The 19,714-nt window shown below is 36.7% G+C and overlaps 1 protein-coding gene across 1 annotated transcript in view; it reads left to right on the top strand.

Annotated features, from left to right (window-relative positions):
• The first annotated feature begins 1,692 nt into the window (after nucleotides 1-1,692).
• LOC149843058 (eukaryotic translation initiation factor 4B2-like) overlaps nucleotides 1,693-19,714 on the top strand; it is a 30,900-nt gene continuing 12,878 nt past the window's right edge. Inside the window, exon 1 of the mRNA XM_089999568.1 lies at nucleotides 1,693-3,002. Coding sequence (XP_089855694.1) covers nucleotides 1,909-3,002 — 1,094 coding nt within the window. The 5' untranslated portion in view covers nucleotides 1,693-1,908. The remainder of the gene's footprint in view (nucleotides 3,003-19,714) is intronic.

Raw genomic sequence — 19,714 nt, forward strand, 5'->3', positions numbered from 1 at the left:
TTTCTATAAAATAGTTTCACACCTTCGTAAATACTAAATATTTACCCAATGTTTATAGCCTGAATATAAATTTATTTGTACCTTCATAAGTTTGTAGCATGTATTGTTACGCACAAATACATATATATGTTCCTGCTTAATATATGGGCAATTTAGTTGGAAAATCATAAGCGCAAGTTGTATTTATCTAGACTAACTTTACATATGTACCCTGTAAAGATCACACTTTTTAGATCATCTTTTTTTTTTATGTAAAAATATGATTATTTTAAATCATGAAATTGTTGTACATTGTGAATCATTAATATTTGGAGCCCTTGAAAAACCTACACGTTATACTAATATAATTTCAAACCTAACTTTTAATAAATTATATATATATATAAGCCAAGCTACTCTATGGGGTGAGAGATAAGCCCACAAAGTTTTATGCTGCCAAGACAATGTTTGATCGTAAGTACGTCAGGCAGAGCAAACACTACTAGGTCTCTGATCCGTGGTTTCTACATGTTATACTAATATAATTAGAAACTAAATCTTTTACTAAAAAAAACTATATATATATATATATATATATATATATATATATATATATATATATATATATATATATATATATAAGCCAAGACTCTCTAGTGGGCAAGTGGTAAGCCCACCAAGTTTTATGCTGCCAAGACAATGTTTGATCGTAAGGCCGACAGGCAGAGCCATCCCGACTAGATCTCTGATCAGTGGTTTCTTCGTGTAAATATAAAAAAAAAAAGTTTTAAAAATCAAAATGCACCAAAACTTCAAATTAAAACCGTTAATTCTGTGTTCTAACAATGAACACGTGTGGGTTGAGGTTTGATTATGTAAGCTCTAACCTACGACTTTGTGCTAGCGAGTGCAATACAGTTATTAGATGTACCAAATTTATATCTAAAAACATAAATTTGATGCACAAAAAAAGAGTCACTTTTTTTTTAGATGTGACATGGGTTTTTTGAAACTTTAGAAATCCCTTTTGTACAACACAAAAATCACACGTAAAAAAAAAAACTGGTGGCTTCCACCTACCAGTACCGTACCGACGCCTTACGTCACAAATATTAAAGATATTTGGGGATTTTGTTGCAATATTTTCAAAACATTGAGTAATTTGAAATGACACAGTTTTAGTCTGCCATTAACACGATAAAAAAAAACAAAATTTTATCATTTTATAATTGTAGATTTTCTTTGTATGTCAAATATATACATGTATACAAATATTTTATTTTTCTAAAATTGTCTAACAAAAAAAATCTTTTAATTGATCTCGGGATTCTCCTCGCCGAGATTTTCCCGAGAACGAAATTCAAGAAAGTAAAAATCAAAATAGCAACGTAAACAAACAAACAAAAAAGGCGAAGAAACGAATGGGGACAAAACTCCAAAGTACAAAAGTGGTGACAATAAAATGCCCAAACATCAAGGCAGTAAACATTTTTCTGAAACGTTTATGTTTCTAAGGCATTCATTTCGTTAACTAAAAATATTGAGGGTATTCATAGAAAAATCGGAACCGTATTTTAATGTGTCATCGAATTGGGATGTCCTTTTTTTCAAGGTGTTTTATCAAGTCACATGCATCAACCCCAGCCTCCGCAACGGATCTTCCCTTCTGTTTATTCAGAACAGAAAAAAAGAGAGAAAAAAAAATCCCCTCGTTTTCTTCCTTTTCGCTCTCGCTTTCTCCCTCTCTTTTTCTTCCTCGCTTCCTCTTTCTTTTGCAGCGGAGAGACACAGAGGAAGCCTCGCATGTGTCCTGAGCTCGGGCTCCAATAGGGAGCCAAAGCTCGATCTCTTCGGATTTCAAACGCCAGAGCAAACCCTAACCCCCAACCGTTCGACTCCCTCTCTCTCTCTCTCTGTCTGTCTACGGAGATGTCGAAACCATGGGGCGGGATCGGGGCGTGGGCGGCGGACGTCGAGCGCGAGGAGAGCGAGAACCAGCAGGCCGCGAGCTCTCAGCTCGGCGGAGGCGAGTCCCAGAGCTTCCCCAGCCTCAAGGAGGCGGCCGCCGCGAAGCAGCCAAAGAAGAAGAAGCAGTTCATGACCCTCAGGGAATTCAACAGTGCAGGGAGCCGTAGGGATCCCGCTTCCGAGTCTAAGGGCCTCACCCACGATGAAATGCTCCGCCTCCCGACCGGGCCAAAGGAGAGATCTGCAGACGAGGAGTACGGCCGCCTTGGCGGTGGATTCCGGTCTTACGGTGGTGGGAGGATGGGCGGCGGCGGCGGTGGTGGTGGTGGCTGGCGGGAAAGTGGCGATCAGGTGGATGGTTCTTGGGGTTCTGGCGGTGGCGGAGGCGGAGGCGGAGGCGGGGGACGCTCCTACGGGGGTTTCTCTGAGGAAAGGATGCCTCCTCCTCCTACCGATCAGCCTTCGCGTGCCGATGAGGTTGATAATTGGTTTGCGATGAAGAAGACGATGGGTCCGCCGCCAGATTCCGGCCGTGGCCATGAACGGTATGGCTCTCTTTGTAGTGGGAGCAGTTCTAAGGCTGATGATGTCGACAACTGGAACGTGGGCAAGAAGGCTTTTCCGGCAAGATCAGGGAGCTCCTTCAGGTCGGGCTTCAGGGATGCGCCACCAGATTCTGAAGGGCGAAGACTCGTTTTGGATCCACCGAGCAGGGAGTCTGTCGTGATTGAGCCTCCAAGGGGTCGGCCGAGCCCGTTCGCATCTGCTCGGCCTCGTGAGGAAATTCTGGCGGAGAAGGGTTTCGATTGGAAGAAGTTGGATTCAGAGATTGAGAGCCGGAAGAGCAGCAGGCCGACGAGCGAGCACTCCAGCCGGCCTTCCAGCGCTCACTCAAACAGACCAGATAGCCCGGCGGCTCAGCCAGAGATAGCTTCGAAACCGAAGCCCAAGATTAATCCTTTTGGCAACGCGAAGCCACGGGAAGTGTTGTTAGAAGAAAAGGGGAAGGATTGGCGGAAGATAGATCTTGAACTAGAGCATCGGGCTGTAGACAGGTTTCTTGCCCCTTCGTTAATTTCATGGTCCCTATCAAAGTTCCCTTTTTACTTTGTCTCTCTTTGTTTAGAGCAAATCTCAACAGAGAAGATTATAGATATCAGAAAGATATGCGTATATAGTTTAGATTTTTCTGTCTTGCTCTTATGAGACTAATGCGCTAAACTTCTTAGGAAGTTGCTTCCCTATTTCTTGGCCTTCTATTTTTATGCTGAAACTTTTTCATGTTTGATTTTATGTTGGTGGCCGTGTGTCTTGCCTCAAATGCGTACTGAATTCTTCAACTTATGATGCTTATTTTGTTTTTCCTTTTGCCATCATGTGTTGTCAACCCAAAACTTGGGAATAAATTTTTAGTGTGGATCTTCATATATGTTTTTCCTCTTTATTTTAGTTTTAACTGTAATAAAACCCCTTATTTTCTTGGCCTATTGTCTTTTCTGGATGATTTTGCACTCCTATCATTTTTTTTCATTTTTTTGAATCTTTGTATAGTTTGCACATTGTCTGCTAACAAGTCACAGTGGAACCATCTCATTTTGTGTCTAGACTAGCTACCATTGATTTTATGTAATTTAATGCGATCATAAGGCTTGATACATGATAATGGTTATGAGCAACAAATGAAAGATGACAATATCCGCGTACAGACGAGTATAATGAAACGAGTTTATTGTATGGATTCTGCCTCCATCAAGACCCTAGCTTTAAATCATTGACTTGCTATTATCTGTGTATATGACTTCAAATCTCTGGGTCATTTCTAGCGGGAACCCAGATGATTTAATGTTCCAATGAAATATGAGCAATTACAACTGTCATGTAGTGTAATGTCAGGATTAGCATCTAAATGGCAGTGGATTCCATCATGTCATGGTGACAGTTAGTGGGATAGGGTACAGAGGAGTGGGCTGATTATCATAAATAGAAGGATGACTCAGTTACATCAGAGAACACACTTGCAAGATTAAACATGTCAAAGTTTCTAGGTTGGGTTAGCCGGCATCTGCTCTTTCTACAAGGCTATGAAGGTGTATGCCCGGAATGAGTCTATCATGATATGAACCACAAGCACTGAGGGTCTTGACATTAATCATTGTTATACATCAGTCTATGACTTTGTTGCTTGAGCCTATTGTGGAACTATTTCTAATTAAAACTGTGAGGTGCAAGGGATTTATCTTTCAAGGCAGTCTTTTCACACAGTTGATCTCACATGCCTGCTAAATAGCAAAAGGAATGGTTAGGTAGCACAAGGGAAGTATATTAACTACTAAGGAAACAGTATATTAGTTACTAAGGAGACTTAATGTGAGTGCCCATTTTTATGGGTATTGTCATGAGCCATCGAGTTGGTGAAGGTTAACATCTGGAGCAACTAGCTTACTGTAAACTGAAGTTATATATATGGATATTTGTTTAGATCTACTTGAAGCATTACTTCTTGTTGATCCTGCTTTTCATTTTGTTACTCCTATATTGCAGTTCCGATTCCTTTCTCACTTTGTCTCCTAGCTATTAAGCTGCATAAGTAATGCATTTGTGTGGCACTGTTGCCATGTAGGTGACACCATATAAGAAGAGATTCATGAGAATCTAATGGTAAGAAGGATATCTACATGTTGGCTTTTGTTTATTTTCTTGCACTGAAGAATATGTGCTGAATCTACTGTATTATGCAAGAAATAAGAAAACAAGTACATTGGTATTGGAATATATGTTGATTTCTTTCTAATCACCATAAGATGGTATAGAAACTGATGCTAATTAATGTAGTATGTAAGAAATGTCAGATTGGTTATTTTTGGTAACTAGATAAGACATGTTTTTGCATAACATCAGCTGAACATTATTCTTGTTTATTTGCGTTATGGTAGCTAAAATTGATAGGGTGCCTTTGTTTCTTTGTGTAAAAGCAGAAAGTAAATGAAGCAGGAATGGAAAAGAGAGCAAAGACCATGTTTGACAAACATTTCAAACTGTTTGTGGCTATCACTAGGAGTCTAGGATGTGTTAAAGAAAGCATTTTCAACAGTTGTTGGATAAAGTGATCCTTCACCACTACAGTGCCATGGGTTTAGATAGCCTGAAAATACAATGTGCATCATCAGCATAAATTTTGTGCATGCTTATGAATTAGGCTTAAGGATACCGGAAAAATCAATTCAAATTTGGTTGATACTTTGGTAGTTTTTTAATCTTCCATAATACTTTATATTTTAAATGCAAAATGTTGTGTAGATCATCTAGGATGTGTCCTTTGTTTACTAGACTTTGGTACATGGCTATCTCCCTTAATTTTACAATGAGCCCTCCCTCCCTCTTCAACTATCTTTTTTAGTAATTGCTTCTTATAGTGCTTTGTTATGTTTTGCATTTTTGTGATTAGGGGAGATTTTTAAATTTACTGTGCTGTTGTGGCTTCCAGTTGTCTGGATATTTTTTTACAATAAATGATACTATTGTTATCTACATTATGCTTAAAACAAGTGGTCCTTTTTTAGTTTGTGTTCCTTTGGCTCATTGGTGCTTAAGAGTTTGAAGTTTGAACTTGCATGATTGCATTCTTTGTGTCAAATTGGATCGTTAGTCATTACCAAGATTTTTAAATATTGTAATATTTTGGATTGCTGGACATTGTCTTCCATGAAATAAGAGATGTTAATGGAGCCCTATATTTTTTGCCTTTGATTTTAGGGTTTTGTAATAAAACCTAAATCTGTTTCCAGGAGTCCTACTACATTGATGTCTGGTGTTTTTTTATCTTTATGTTTTTCTTATAATGTCTGTTTGTCTCTATGGCCTGCCTAATAGTTTATTTTAGGCTTGGCAAGTGTTGTTCCTCATCTTTCTCTCTAAGTTGAATTCCTAGTTCACCTTTGAGTACATGAGAAATTGTAATGAAGTATGCGGAAGAATTCAAGAATGCCAATGCATTCACTATGTCCAACACTTGACAAAAGAAACAAGCATAAGAGAGGAAATCCACTAAGGGATATACGAAAGGCCTTACAACAAGGCTACACACATAAAATAAATACCCCTTTTATTGGAGAGGAGCTCTCTAAAAAGCAATACAAGATACAAGGGGGTTCCCCCTATTTATAAGCCAAGGGAGACTAAAGGGGGCTCCCAATAGAGTCGTTGGGAGCCTCCAACGGTCACAATTGTGACCGTTGGGGGGCCCTTTAGTCTCTCAAAAATAGGTTCTAAAAAAGAAAATAAATAAATAAATAACAAAAAAATAAAAAAGAAACAAAACAAGTACCCCTATCGGGTACTTGTGAAAAGACCATAATACCCCTATCGGGTATTATAATACCCCTATCGGGTATTATGGTGAATACATCTATATATATAGATGTATATATATAGATGTATTATTACATATGTTTTAACACCCCCCTCAAACTTTACGGGGAGATGACCGAAAGTTTGCCAAGAAGAAACAAGAAGTGAGGAGCAGGAAGTGCTTTGGTAAAGAAATCTGCAAGTTGATATTCTGAAGTGACGTATGGCAGTGTAACTGTCCCACTGAGATATTCATCACGAACATAGTGACGGTCCATTTCAATATGTTTAGTGCTCTCATGAAAGGTGTGGTTGCTGGCAATATAGATCACACTTTTGTTGTTGCAACAAAGCTTCGAAACACCAGAAATTTCGACTCCCATATCTTGAAGAAGACTTCTAAGCCACACAAGTTCCATTGTAGTAGTTGCCATGGCCCTGTACTCGGCTTCAGTGGAAGACAACGAGACTTTCTGTTGTTTCTTGCATCTCCAAGCAATTAGCGAGTCTTCTAAAAAATCACAAAAGCCAGTAGTTGAGACTCGATCATTTGGGTTTCCTCCCCAGTCAACATTAGTATAAGCAAATAAATTGAAGGAAGAGAGTGAGGATAAGAATAACCCTTTAGTTAAAGTATTTTTTATGTAGCGAATGATCCGAAGCACAACACTCATATGCACAGTTGTAGGGGCATGCTGAAATTGGCTTGCAGAGTTCACAACATGAGCGATATCAGGCCTGGTGATAGTCAGATAGGTGAGGGAGCCAATGAGTTGCCTGTAAGGCGTATGATCATCCAGCAGAACTCCATCCTCCCGTCGTAGTTTAGCATTGATAACCTCGGGAGTCTCCATCTTTTTGTCATCTGAAATCCCAGATTTGGAACATATGTCTGCAGCAAGCTTCATCTGTGACAAAATATACCCTTGAGGAGAGTACGCTACTTCTATACCAAGAAAGTACATGAGAAAACCCAAATCAAACATATCAAAATTATGTTTTAACATATTTTTAACATATTTTTAACATTAAGAATACCACTTTCATCATTGCCAGTGATGATCATATCATCAACATAAAGCAGAAGGATGCTGATACTACTACCTTCACGTTTAACAAAAAGAGCAGTGTCAGTATAACATGAACGAAATCCCAATTGTAACATGATAGCACTAAATCTATCATACCAAGCCTTAGGAGCTTGTTTAAGGCCATATAAAGCTTTTAATAATCGAAGAGTTTGACCTTGATTAACACTAATTCCCGGCGGAGGGTCCATATATACTTCTTCATTCAATTGACCATTAAGAAAGACATTTTTAACATCTAATTGAAAGATAGGCCATTTTTTAGATGATGCTACAACAATTAGAGTTCTAACACTTGTCATGCGAGCCACGGGGGCAAAAGTCTCCTCATAATCAATGTCATATTCTTGTGAGTACCCTTAGAAACTAATCTAGCTTTATAACTTTTTAGGGAACCATCACTTATGGTTTTGACTTTGTAAACCCACCGACATCCTATAGCTTTTTTATTTGGAGGAAGTTGAACTATTTCCCAAGTTTTAGCCTTATTTAAAGTATCTAGTTCAACTTTCATTGCTTCAACCCAACGAGGAATATTTTTTGCTTGATTATAGTGGGAAGGTTCATAGTAAGAATGCAAGGCTATTAGACAAGCTCTATAGTTAGGTGAGAGAGTTTCATAAGAGACAAACCTATTAGGTGGAATTGATTCTCTAGAAGATCGCCTAAGGGAGGTTTCTTCTAAGGGTTTATTAAGCCGCAAGAATTTTTCTAAAGCACTAATAGGTTGCGCTTGCTCACGCCGAGTGTATACTTGGAGATTGTCACCATTAGTTGGTGATACCTCAATATCATGAGAATCATTATTATGAGTATTTTCTAAAAATTCGGGATGACTTAAAGAGTCATCGTTTGAATCATCTAAAAGATCAATGATAAACATATAATCAATTTCATTTGGTTTTTCCAATATTTCAAAACCATTTTCATCTTCTAAAAAAGTCACATCTTTGGAAACAAATAACTTATTGTTTTTATAGTCAAAGCATCTATAACCCTTTTGATTTTCACCATATCCTAAAAATACGCATTCAATTGCTTTTGGTGACAATTTATCTCTTTTATGCAAAAGAACAAAGCATTTACACCCAAAAATACGAAGACGATTGTAATCGGGTGTTATATTGAAAAGTTTTTCATAAGGAGAGATATTGTTCAATTTTGAAGATGGCATTCTATTGATTAAATAGGTGGAGGTTAACACGACTTGCATAAAATTCTTTGAAAAAGTTAAAAACTTCCGATTTAAGTTTAAGGAAATAGATCCATACATATCTAATATAATTATCAATAAAGATAACATAATATGAATAACCACCTTTAGATAGAACCAGAGATGGTCCTCATACATCCGAATGCATCAATTCAAAAGGTCTTGTTGACACAAAGGTTCTTATAGGAAAATGAATAGACTTCATTTTTCCAAAAATGCAATCTTTGCAATTGATATCTTTTTCTTTACAAAACTTGTTTCCAAAAGGAAAAGATACATTTTATAGTAACTTGGATGTCCAAGCCGTTTATGTCAAGTTTTAATATTTTTATCTTAGACATAAGTACAAAAAGAGGTATTAGGAAGCGTTAAGTGATCCATAAAATAAAGATGTCCCTTCCTATGGCCTTGCCCAATCCGCTTCTCGAACCGGAGATCCTGCACAAAGCACCCTTGAGATGAGAAAGATATTTTACATCCATGGTCGGCAATTTGAGAAACTGAAAAAAGGTTAAGATTTAGTTTATGAACTATTCTTACTTTTGGAACAAGGAAATTTTGAATATTTTTAGAATCAAGAGTTCCAATAGCATTTATTTTGAGAAAAGTTCCATCGGCCGTAGAGACACAAGATATTTTTGAATTGGTGCTCACGTTGGTTAATGCATTTTCATGAGGAGTCATGTGAAAAGAGGCTCCAGAATCTAAGATCCAAGAGTACGTACCGGGAGGTGATAATGAGGCAATGGCGGCACCGAAGGTGGAAGAAGTGGCCTTTAGAATTTGTTGGAGAGCCATGAAAATTTGACCAAGAGTATCCTTGAAATCCCCGTTTTTGCCTTCATCTTCTTTGGTCGAGGATTCCTCAACGGAAGCCACCTTTGGCTTGAATGTTCCATTTAGCTTTGGGCAAACGGGTTTAATATATCTCGGCTCATAACAATGATGACATATAATCATTTTTCTTCCACCACTCCCTTGCTTACCAAAATGAGGTGGCTTGTATGTTTTAACATGATTGCCGGGTTTAAATACGGCAAGAACTTCATCTATGCTTTTACTCATGCTATGCCTAGTCTCTTCTTGAGTGATTTCGGCAATGACCTCCTTTAAAAGAGGAAACATAGATCTATGGAGGAGTGATGATCTAACTTGTTCAAATTCGGGACGAAGCCCAAATAAAAATTGAAACAATCTATCTTGTTCCATTTGCTTTTGTCTTAGTTCCACATCCTTCGTAGCCACCCATTTAGGCTCTAAAAGAGCCAATTCATCCCACAAAGGATTTAAAGCACTATAGTAGTCTTGTATGCTCATGTCGCCTTGTTTTGTGGTTCTCACTTTTTCTTGCAAAAAGTAAGCTCTTGCAAGATCCTTTTGGGTATACATACCCTTCATAAAAAGCCAAGCTTCATTTGCCCGACGGAATTTTGCAATATTTGCACATACCTTAAGCTCAACGTTAATCATAAACCATGCTAGGACTTTTGCATGGTTGCTCTCCCAATCTTCCATTTGGTGATGATAATCTTCAATGGCCTTGAGACGAGCATCACCTTCAAGTGCTTTATCTTGATCTTCTTTCATCTTTGTGAGCTTAAGTTGGGGTTCCGGAACTGTTCCCATAACATAACCCCAAAGCTTCTTGCCTTTGAAATTATTCTCCATTGCGGATGCCCACATCATGTAATTTTTCTCATTAAACTTGAATGATAGGTCAATGTTGACTTCCATTGCTACAAAATGAAGATGTGAAATAGAAAAGAAGTAGAGACAAAATTTCACCTTAGAGAATCGTATGGCTCTGATACCATGTAATGAAGTATGCGGAAGAATTCAAGAATGCCAATGCATTCACTATGTCCAACACTTGACAAAAGAAACAAGCATAAGAGAGGAAATCCACTAAGGGATATACGAAAGGCCTTACAACAAGGCTACACACATAAAATAAATACCCCTTTTATTGGAGAGGAGCTCTCTAAAAAGCAATACAAGATACAAGGGGGTTCTTCCTATTTATAAGCCAAGGGAGACTAAAGGGGGCTCCCAATAGAGTCGTTGGGAGCCCCCAACGACTCCATTGTGGAGCCCCTTTAGTCTCTCAAAAATAGGTTCTAAAAAAAAAACGGAAACATAAAAAAGAAACAAAACAAGTACCCCTATCGGGTACTTGTGAAAAGACCATAATACCCCTATCGGGTATTATGGTGAATACATCTATATATATATATATATATAGAGAGAGAGATGTATTATTACATATGTTTTAACAGAAATATGTGCTTCAAACTTCTAAGTACATAGGGTTGGCTACAACCAGTTTCCTGGTTCATGCTTTAGACATTATTATGCCAATCATATAGTGCTTTTCTAGACATCAGCTACATGATATATATCTTCTCTTCGTTTTCTGTCTAAAGCTCACCTGTCACAGTTGGGATCACATGTTATCTAAATGTGTGGTTATTCTTCTGTATCATTGTTATTTTGGTTGAAGTTATGTTCATGCAAGTCTGTAATTATATGCTAAAAGTAGAGAAGAGCAAAGAGAAATCTTATGATATTAGGATCACTAGAACAAATGTTAAAAAAAATCTTATAAAAAACCAATAGAATTTAAAATTTGCATAGCTTGTCATTGTCATGTTCCGTGATATATTTTAGGAACAGAATATGGAGAACATGGGAACCAAAAAAAGATGTGTGATAGGAAGCATTTCATTAGTTTTAGGGTTCAGTTTTCTTCTTGCCTATAGAATGATATAGAATATGTGTGTTTTTTCCTTCCCCACCCCCTAAGTGGTATTGAACCTTCCATTGCTTAATTGTATGTCTTTCTTCTGACCAAAATTTCTCTACTGTGCTTTTTTTTCTCTTTTTTATTTTATTTTTTAGCAGCTATGGTTGGAGGAGTTTCTTTCTATATGTAGAGCTAGCTGTTAATATATATATATATATATATATATATATATGAGTATGTATATACATATTTATATATAATTCTGTTTTATTATGTATTGCCTGTTAGGGGCATTTTTGTCTTTTTACATGTATTAAATAGTTGTTTATTAGAAACAACTATTTTTTGTCTTTTCTTACTTTTTCCTTTTTATTTTATTTTTATTTTTTTCCCTTTGTGTACATTCCCCCCCCCCATTTCATGGAGTTGTTGGGGGCCCATCGACTCTATTAAAGGGGGAGCTCCCAATGGCTCCTCTCTCTTTTGTGTATATAAATAGGGGTGCAACCCTTACATGTAATTCATTCATTTTCTCTCACTATTCAATAATACTTAATTTTTGTTAGCCTTTTTGGCATTGTCCCTTAGTGGATTTGTGTGTGCACTTTATTGCTTGGCTATTCTCTTTGTAATTGTCCATTATTGGACTTGTAAGTGTTTTACACTTTGTTATTTGTAATTTCGCTTACTTCATTACATGGTTTTCGAGCCATTTGGGTTCTCTTGATCTTGGAAGCATTTCTTGTGGTGTTTGAAGATCGTGACAAAGGTGCTATCACTTTCTTCGTCTCTATCTTTCTCTTGTCATCATGGAGCATGAATCAAGAGTGAAGCTCTCCTTCAAACTTAATGTGGGCGTCGACCATGAAAAATGATTTTAGAGGAAAGAAACTTTGGGGTTTTGTGATGGGAACCTCTCTTGAACTATCGTTGAAGCTCACCAAAGTTGAAGTGTTGAAAAAGCTCTCGTTGGGGATGATCGTCTTAAAGTCATCAATGTGAAATGAAATGGGGATCTTCGAAACACGAGCTTTGATTAACAAGAGCAAGTGTCAAGAATGACACTAAAGCATAACCCTTAAAAAGGGTATAACTGGAAACAAAATAAAAATAAAAATGTATTCTTTATTGATATGAAAAACCAATTGCTTAAGAAGCATTGGAGTAAAATACAAGAGGGGCTGCACCCCTTTATATACACAGCTGAAAGAGGACTCAATAGAGCTGTTGGGCACAGTCCAACAGCTCTATTTAGAGCTGTTGGAATGTGTCAGTCCAACAGCTCTATTGCTAGTCAAGTCTGGACAGGACTTGACTAGCAACCGTCATTCTAGTTCAAACTGAACTAGATGACATAAAGACAAAAAATAAAAATAAAGGAAAAAAAAATACAGAAAAGAAAGAAATTAAAAATGTATTTATATATATATAATAATATAATATTATTATATATACATATATGTACAGTTTTACATTTTAACACTCCCCCTCAAACTTACGGTACAATGAGCGAAAGTTTGTCTAAGAGAAAGTGAAATCGGGGAGCAGCGAGAGGCTTTGTAAAGAGGTCTGCTAACTGATATTCTGAAGTGACATATGGCAGATCAATTATCCCGTGTAGATATTCCTCTCTGACGTAGTGACAATCCATTTCGATGTGTTTGGTGCGTTCGTGGAATGTTCTGTTACTGGCAATGTAGATCGCACTTTTGTTGCTTCAACTCCCATGTCAGCAAGCAGTCGTCGGAGCCAAACTACTTCCATGGTCGTGGTTGCCATGGCTCTGTATTCAGCTTCGGTGGATGAGAGAGATACCTTCTGCTGCTTTTTACACCTCCACGAGATTAATGATTCTCCTAAAAAGACACAAAAGCCAGTGGTTGAGTGTCTGTTATTGGGATCACCTCCCCAATCAGCATCAGTATATGCAATTAAATCAAGAGAAGAGGAGGAAGATAAGAAAAGTCCTCGTGAAAGAGAGGACTTGATGTATCTGATAATACGCATGACTGCTCCCATATGAACAGAAGTAGGAGCATGTTGAAATTGACTTGCTGTATGAACAGCATGTGCTATATCTGGTCTGGTAATGGATAGATAGGAAAGTGCCCCGACAAGCTGTCTGTAAGGAGTAGGGTCTGCAAGAAGTTCTCCATCATCAATCTTCATTTTAACATTAACAACTTCTGGAGTGTCAACTTTCTTATCATCAGTAATACCAGACCTGAAAACAATATCAAAAACAAATTTAGTCTGAGATAATAAATATCCTCTAGGAGAATAAGCAACTTCAATGCCTAAAAAATATCTCAACAAGCCCAAATCAGTCATTTTAAAATGAGATTTAAGAAGTGTTTTGATTGTTTCAACTCCCTGTTTATCGCTTCCGGTGATGATCATATCATCCACATAGAGAAGAAGCACAATGATCCCTGCATCAGAATTCTTAATAAACAAAGCAGTGTCAGTTAAAGAGAATTGAAAACCAATATCAATCATAACACGACTAAACCTATCATACCAAGCTTTTGGTGCTTGTTTAAGTCCATAAAGAGCTTTTTCTAAGCGAAGGACTTTACCCTTAGGAATACTTAGACCAGGAGGGGGTTCCATATATACTTCTTCAACTAGCTTTTCATTTAAAAAAGCATTTTTGACATCCATTTGAAAAATAGACCATTTTTTGATAGAAGCTAAGGCAATTAAGGTTCGGACAGTAGTCATACGAGCCACCGGAGCAAAGGTTTCTTCATAATCAATCTCATATTCTTGGGCATAACCTTTGGCTACTAAACGGGCTTTATATCTTTCAAGAGTACCATCACTCTTGGTTTTAATTTTATAAACCCATCGACATCCTATAGTTTTCTTCCCTGGAGGAAGATCTTGAATATTCCATGTAGAAGCCTTTTCAAGTGCATCTAATTCAACTTTCATGGCTTCTATCCATTTGATATCATTTTTTGCTTGAAAATATGTGGATGGTTCTTCGTATGAGTGAATTAATGCAATAACTGCCCTATATGTGGGTGAGAAAGACTCGTATGATACAAACTTTTCTGGAGGCCTCGAGATTCGGGATGATTGTCTAGTTGGAATGTTAGAATATTTCTCAAGTGCACATGGAGTATTAGACTCTTGTCACCTGGAATATTGAATACTAGTATTTCTATGAACTTCTTCATTTTCAACATTAAGATCAATAATTCTTGGATCATCATCAAAGTTACAATCAAGGTCATATTCATCAGATGTTGATGTTAGATCTAGCAAAAAGGAGTACTCAGTGACGTCTTTTAATTTTCTAAAATCAAAGAAGCTCTCCTTTTCAAGAAAGGAAACATTTCTAGACACATATAGTTTATTATTTTTGAAGTCAAAACATCTATAACCTTTCTGGTTTTCAGTATATCCTAAAAAGGCACAGGGAATCGCACGAGGGGAAAGTTTATCATTTTTGTCAGTAAATATGAAACATTTGCACCCAAATATTCTTAATCTAGAGTAGTCTGGAGAAATGTTCATAAGTTTTTCAATGGGAGTGATATTTTGTAACGAAGAAGATGACATCCTATTAATGAGATAGGTGGCAGTTAAGGCAGCTTCTGCCCAAAAGTCTTTAGGGACTTGATTTGCTATTAATAAAGTTCTAGTGGTTTCTATAATATGGCGATGTTTTCGTTCTGCCAGTCCATTTTGTTGAGGTGTATAAGGACAAGATCTTTGATGTGTGATGCCATGCAATTTAAGATAATTTTGAAAATCTGTGGATAAAAACTCTCCCCCTGAATCTGTGCGAAAAATAGTAATATCATTTTGAAATTTGTTTTTAACCATATTATGAAAAGTTTGAAAGTATGAAAATACTTCAGACTTATGTTTGAGAAAGTACATCCACGTATGTCGGGAGAAATCATCGACAAAAATAACATAGTAAACAAATCCTCCTTTAGAAATTACTGGTGCAGGACCCCAAACATCCGAGTGTATTAATTCAAGTGGTCTTGAAGAGAAAAAGGTTTCGTTCTGAAATGGTAATCTTTTCATTTTGCCGAGAATACAATCTTTACAATCAAATGATTCAGAGTTACAAAATTTCCCTAGATTTGGAAAATGTTGGATTTTGGCTATATGTGGGTGACCAAGTCTCTTATGCCACAGTTCCAACTCTATTTTTTGAATATTATAACAAAAAGCTTTCTTCGGCATTTCCAAAAAATCCATGTAATAGAGTCCTCCTTCTCTATGGCCTTCCCCAATCAGCTTGCCTGACTGGCGATCCTGTACCCAACAACCATGAGAAGAAAAAGAAATATTACACCCATAATCAGAAATTTGAGATACAGATAAAAGATTTAAATTTAATTTGGGAACATGTCTAATTTCTGGAATAAAATTTTTTTTTGTTTTATAAATTTTTTCAAAATCTCCTATTCCTTCTATTTCAAGAGAAGTCCCATCAGCAGTAAAGACCTTTGACACACTTGTTTTATTTTTAACACATTTGGATAGACTTTGATTATTTGGGGTCATATGAAAAGATGCACCAGAGTCAAGAAGCCAAGAAATTTTACCTAAATCAGAAAAAGATGAGGCTGCTGCGCCGGTTGAAGCTTCAGATGAGGAAGAGGCACCTTTGATGAGAGGCTGAAGGATCTCCATTAGTTGGGCCAGGGAAACTGGTGCATCCTGATCTTTAGGCTCCGATCCAGCAATTGCAGCTCTTTTTTCTCTCAGCTCCTTAAGTTTGGGACATTGTGGCCTGTAGTGTCCCGGTTCATGACAGTGATGACAAATAACTTTCTTCTTATCATAGTCACCATTTTGTCGGTTAAAGTGAGGAGGCCTATATGATCGAACATGATTCCTTGGTCTAGACACGGCTAAAACGGAATCATCTTCAATTTTTAAAGAACCTTTCCGGAGACGATTTTCTTCCATTGTTAACTCTTCAATAGTTTCAACAATAGAAGGAATTTTTCCCCGGTGAAGTAGGGCCGATTTAGTGGTTTCAAATTCCGGCCTTAATCCAGTAATAAACTGGTAAAAATGTTCAACATCGAGTTGTTTCTGACGAAGCTCGATGTCTTCGGCACAATGCCACTTTGGTTCTAAAAGGGAAAGTTCTTCCCAAAGTTCGGACAACCCATTGTAATATTCACGAATAGTTTTGTCTCCTTGTGTCATCATTCGAACTTTTTCTTGGAGGTTGCACACGTGTGCAATATCTTTAAGGGAATACATATTCTTAAGGTATTCCCATGCCTTATCGGCATGATCAAATTTGGCAAGACTTGAGCATTTTTTAATGTCAATGCTATTGATAAGCCATGACATTATCTTCGCATGAGATATTCTCCATTCTTTCCATTTCTTCTCGTATGAGGCAATAGCCTTGATTTTCTCTTCTTCCGATAGAGGGACGTCTTTATCTCCCTCCTTTTTAGTAAGAGATAGCTTAGGTTCCGAATCGGAACCATCCACAATCCCCCATAAGCCTTTTCCCCATATATGGTGCTTCATGATTGAAGCCCATGTTACATAGTTCGTATCGCTTAGTTTCATAGGCATGATGGTGACTTTATCATTGTCATCCATCGATTACAAGGAGAGAAAGAATAGGGATAGAAGAGAAACAAGAAGGAAAATGAGAAAGAAAGAAAAAAAAACAATACAACAAGATGTGAAATCTTCTCCAATGAAGTGATAAAACACTTCTCTTCAAGTGGCGAACACTTTTGCAAACGGGCACGGAAACCGAGGCAGCTTTTCCTCAAGATTTAGTACTTCTGCGGCTCTGATACCATGAAATGAAATGGGGATCTTCGAAACACGAGCTTTGATTAACAAGAGCAAGTGTCAAGAATGACACTAAAGCATAACCCTTAAAAAGGGTATAACTGGAAACAAAATAAAAATAAAAATGTATTTTTTATTGATATGAAAAACCAATTGCTTAAGAAGCATTGGAGTAAAATACAAGAGGGGCTGCACCCCTTTATATACACAGCTGAAAGAGGACTCAATAGAGCTGTTGGGCACAGTCCAACAACTCTATTTAGAGCTGTTGGAATGTGTCAGTCCAACAGCTCTATTGCTAGTCAAGTCTGGACAGGACTTGACTAGCAACAGTCATTCTAGTTCAAACTGAACTAGATGACATAAAGACAAAAAATAAAAATAAAGGAAAAAAATACAGAAAAGAAAGAAATTAAAAATGTATTTATATATATATAATAATATAATATTATTATATATACATATATGTACAGTTTTACATTTTAACACAATGATCATCAAATAAAGGTAGAGGATCGAGAAAGTAACAATGCCAAAATTTTGGCATGGTTTATGAACAATGTTGATATAAAGATGTGTGCCAACATTGCTGAGCCAATGAAACTTAGTTTTTTCTTAGGATTATGTATACTCAAAAGGATCTTGCTAGACAATATTTTTGTCAAGATAAAATTAGATCCACTAAGCAAGGGGATATGTCTGTTCGGGATTACTTTAGCATTTTGTCCTCTCTTTGGGATGAATTAGCTCTTCTTGAGCCTAAATGGGCGGCTCCTGAAGATAGCAAATTGAGAATGTGCATTTTTTTCAATTCCTTCATGGTCTAAGACCGAAATTTGAACAAGTGAGGTCTTCTCTCATTCATAGGACCAAAGCTATGCCTCTTGAAGATGCTCTTGCTGAGGAATGTCAAGAAGAAACTCGTCTTGGCATGACCCATAAGAATGATGATGTTTTGGTTGTTACTAGGCTTGGTTCTAATGTAAAAACCTATAAGCCACCCCACTTTGTAAAACAAAATAACTATGGTAATGGGCCCAACTATAATAGTGGATATAGGAAATGTGTCACTTGCCATCATTGTAATGAACTGGGACACATTAGACCGGTATGTCCTAAGCTTAAAGGTAAAGTTGCTTCTGTTGGACAAATCACATCTAAGAAAGAAGAAACAAGCAAAAATCAAGGAGATATTAAAGATACACTTAACCAAATATCGGAGGCACTTCAACAACTTTTCAAATCATCGTCTACTTCGGGTGCTGCCATTGCATCCTCCTCATCTCCTCTAGATATGTGAATTCTTGATTCAGGTGCTTCCTTTCGTATGACACCTCATAAGAATGTTCTTTCTAAAGTTTACACTAATCCTACTTCATCTTATGTTTCAACGGCCGATGAAATTTCTTTAAAAATAGAAAGCATTGAAACACTTGATTCAAAACATTCTCAAAAAAATTTTGTTTCAAAAATAAGGGTGGTTCCAAAATTAAATTTAAATCTTTTTTTTGTCTCTCAAATTTTCGATCATGGTTGCAAAATTTCTTTCTCACCTAAAGATTGCACTGTGCAGGATCTCCAATCAGGGAAGTTGATTGGGCAAGGCCATAGGAGATGCGATCTTTACTTTATAGATTTTTTGTCCCTTCCACCCAAGTCATTTTGTAAGTTTAAACATGTCAAAAGTATTCATACTTGGCATAAGATACTTGGCCACCCTAACTTTTCGAAGATGTGTCTTTTTTCTTTCTTGGAAAATACATGTAATAAAAAAGACATATCTTGTAAAGATTGCATTTTTGAAAAAGTGAAAGCAATTCTCTTTCCTCAAAGAACTTTTGTTTCTACAGAGACTTTTGAATTAGTACATTCGGATGTATGGTCCCTCACTTGTCATATCAAAAGGAGGTTACTCATGTTATGTTATTTTTGTTGATGATTTTACTAGATATACATGAATTTATTTTCTAAATCATAAATTCGATGTGTTCTCTTTTTTTAAAGAATTTCATATAATGATTAAAAATCAATTCTTAAGTAACCTTTTTATTCTTAAATCGGATTCGGGAGGAGAATACATGTCTAATGATTTTCAAAATTACTTAAAATAGAATTTGTTATCAAAGGTCTTGTCCTAGAACTCCACAACAAAATGGGTTAGCGGAAATAAAGCTTAGACATATAATAGAAACCACTAGGACCCTTTTAATTTTAAAGGATATTCCAAAAAAGTTTTGGGTCGAAGCCATTCTAACGTCAACTTAATTAATAGAACTCCTTTGTCCTCATTAAACAATGTTTTTCCATTTAAAAAGCTTTTTAAAATGACTCTTGATTTTAAAAGACTAAGAATCTTTGGTTGCATGTATTATGTTGTTATTCATAAAAATGATAAACTATACCCAAATGCCATTGAGTGTGTTTTGTTTTCTTAGGCTATGGAGAAAATAAAAAAAGATACCGATGTTTTGATCCAATAAATAACAAACTTTATGTTTCAAAAGACGTTACTTTTCTTGAAAATGAAAATGGATTTGATAGCAAAGAATCTCAAGAAAAAATTGATTATGCATTTCT

Source organism: Nuphar pumila, chromosome 3 (assembly GCF_984573655.1).
Source record: "Nuphar pumila chromosome 3, dmNupPumi1.hap1.1, whole genome shotgun sequence".
NCBI lineage: Eukaryota > Viridiplantae > Streptophyta > Magnoliopsida > Nymphaeales > Nymphaeaceae > Nuphar > Nuphar pumila.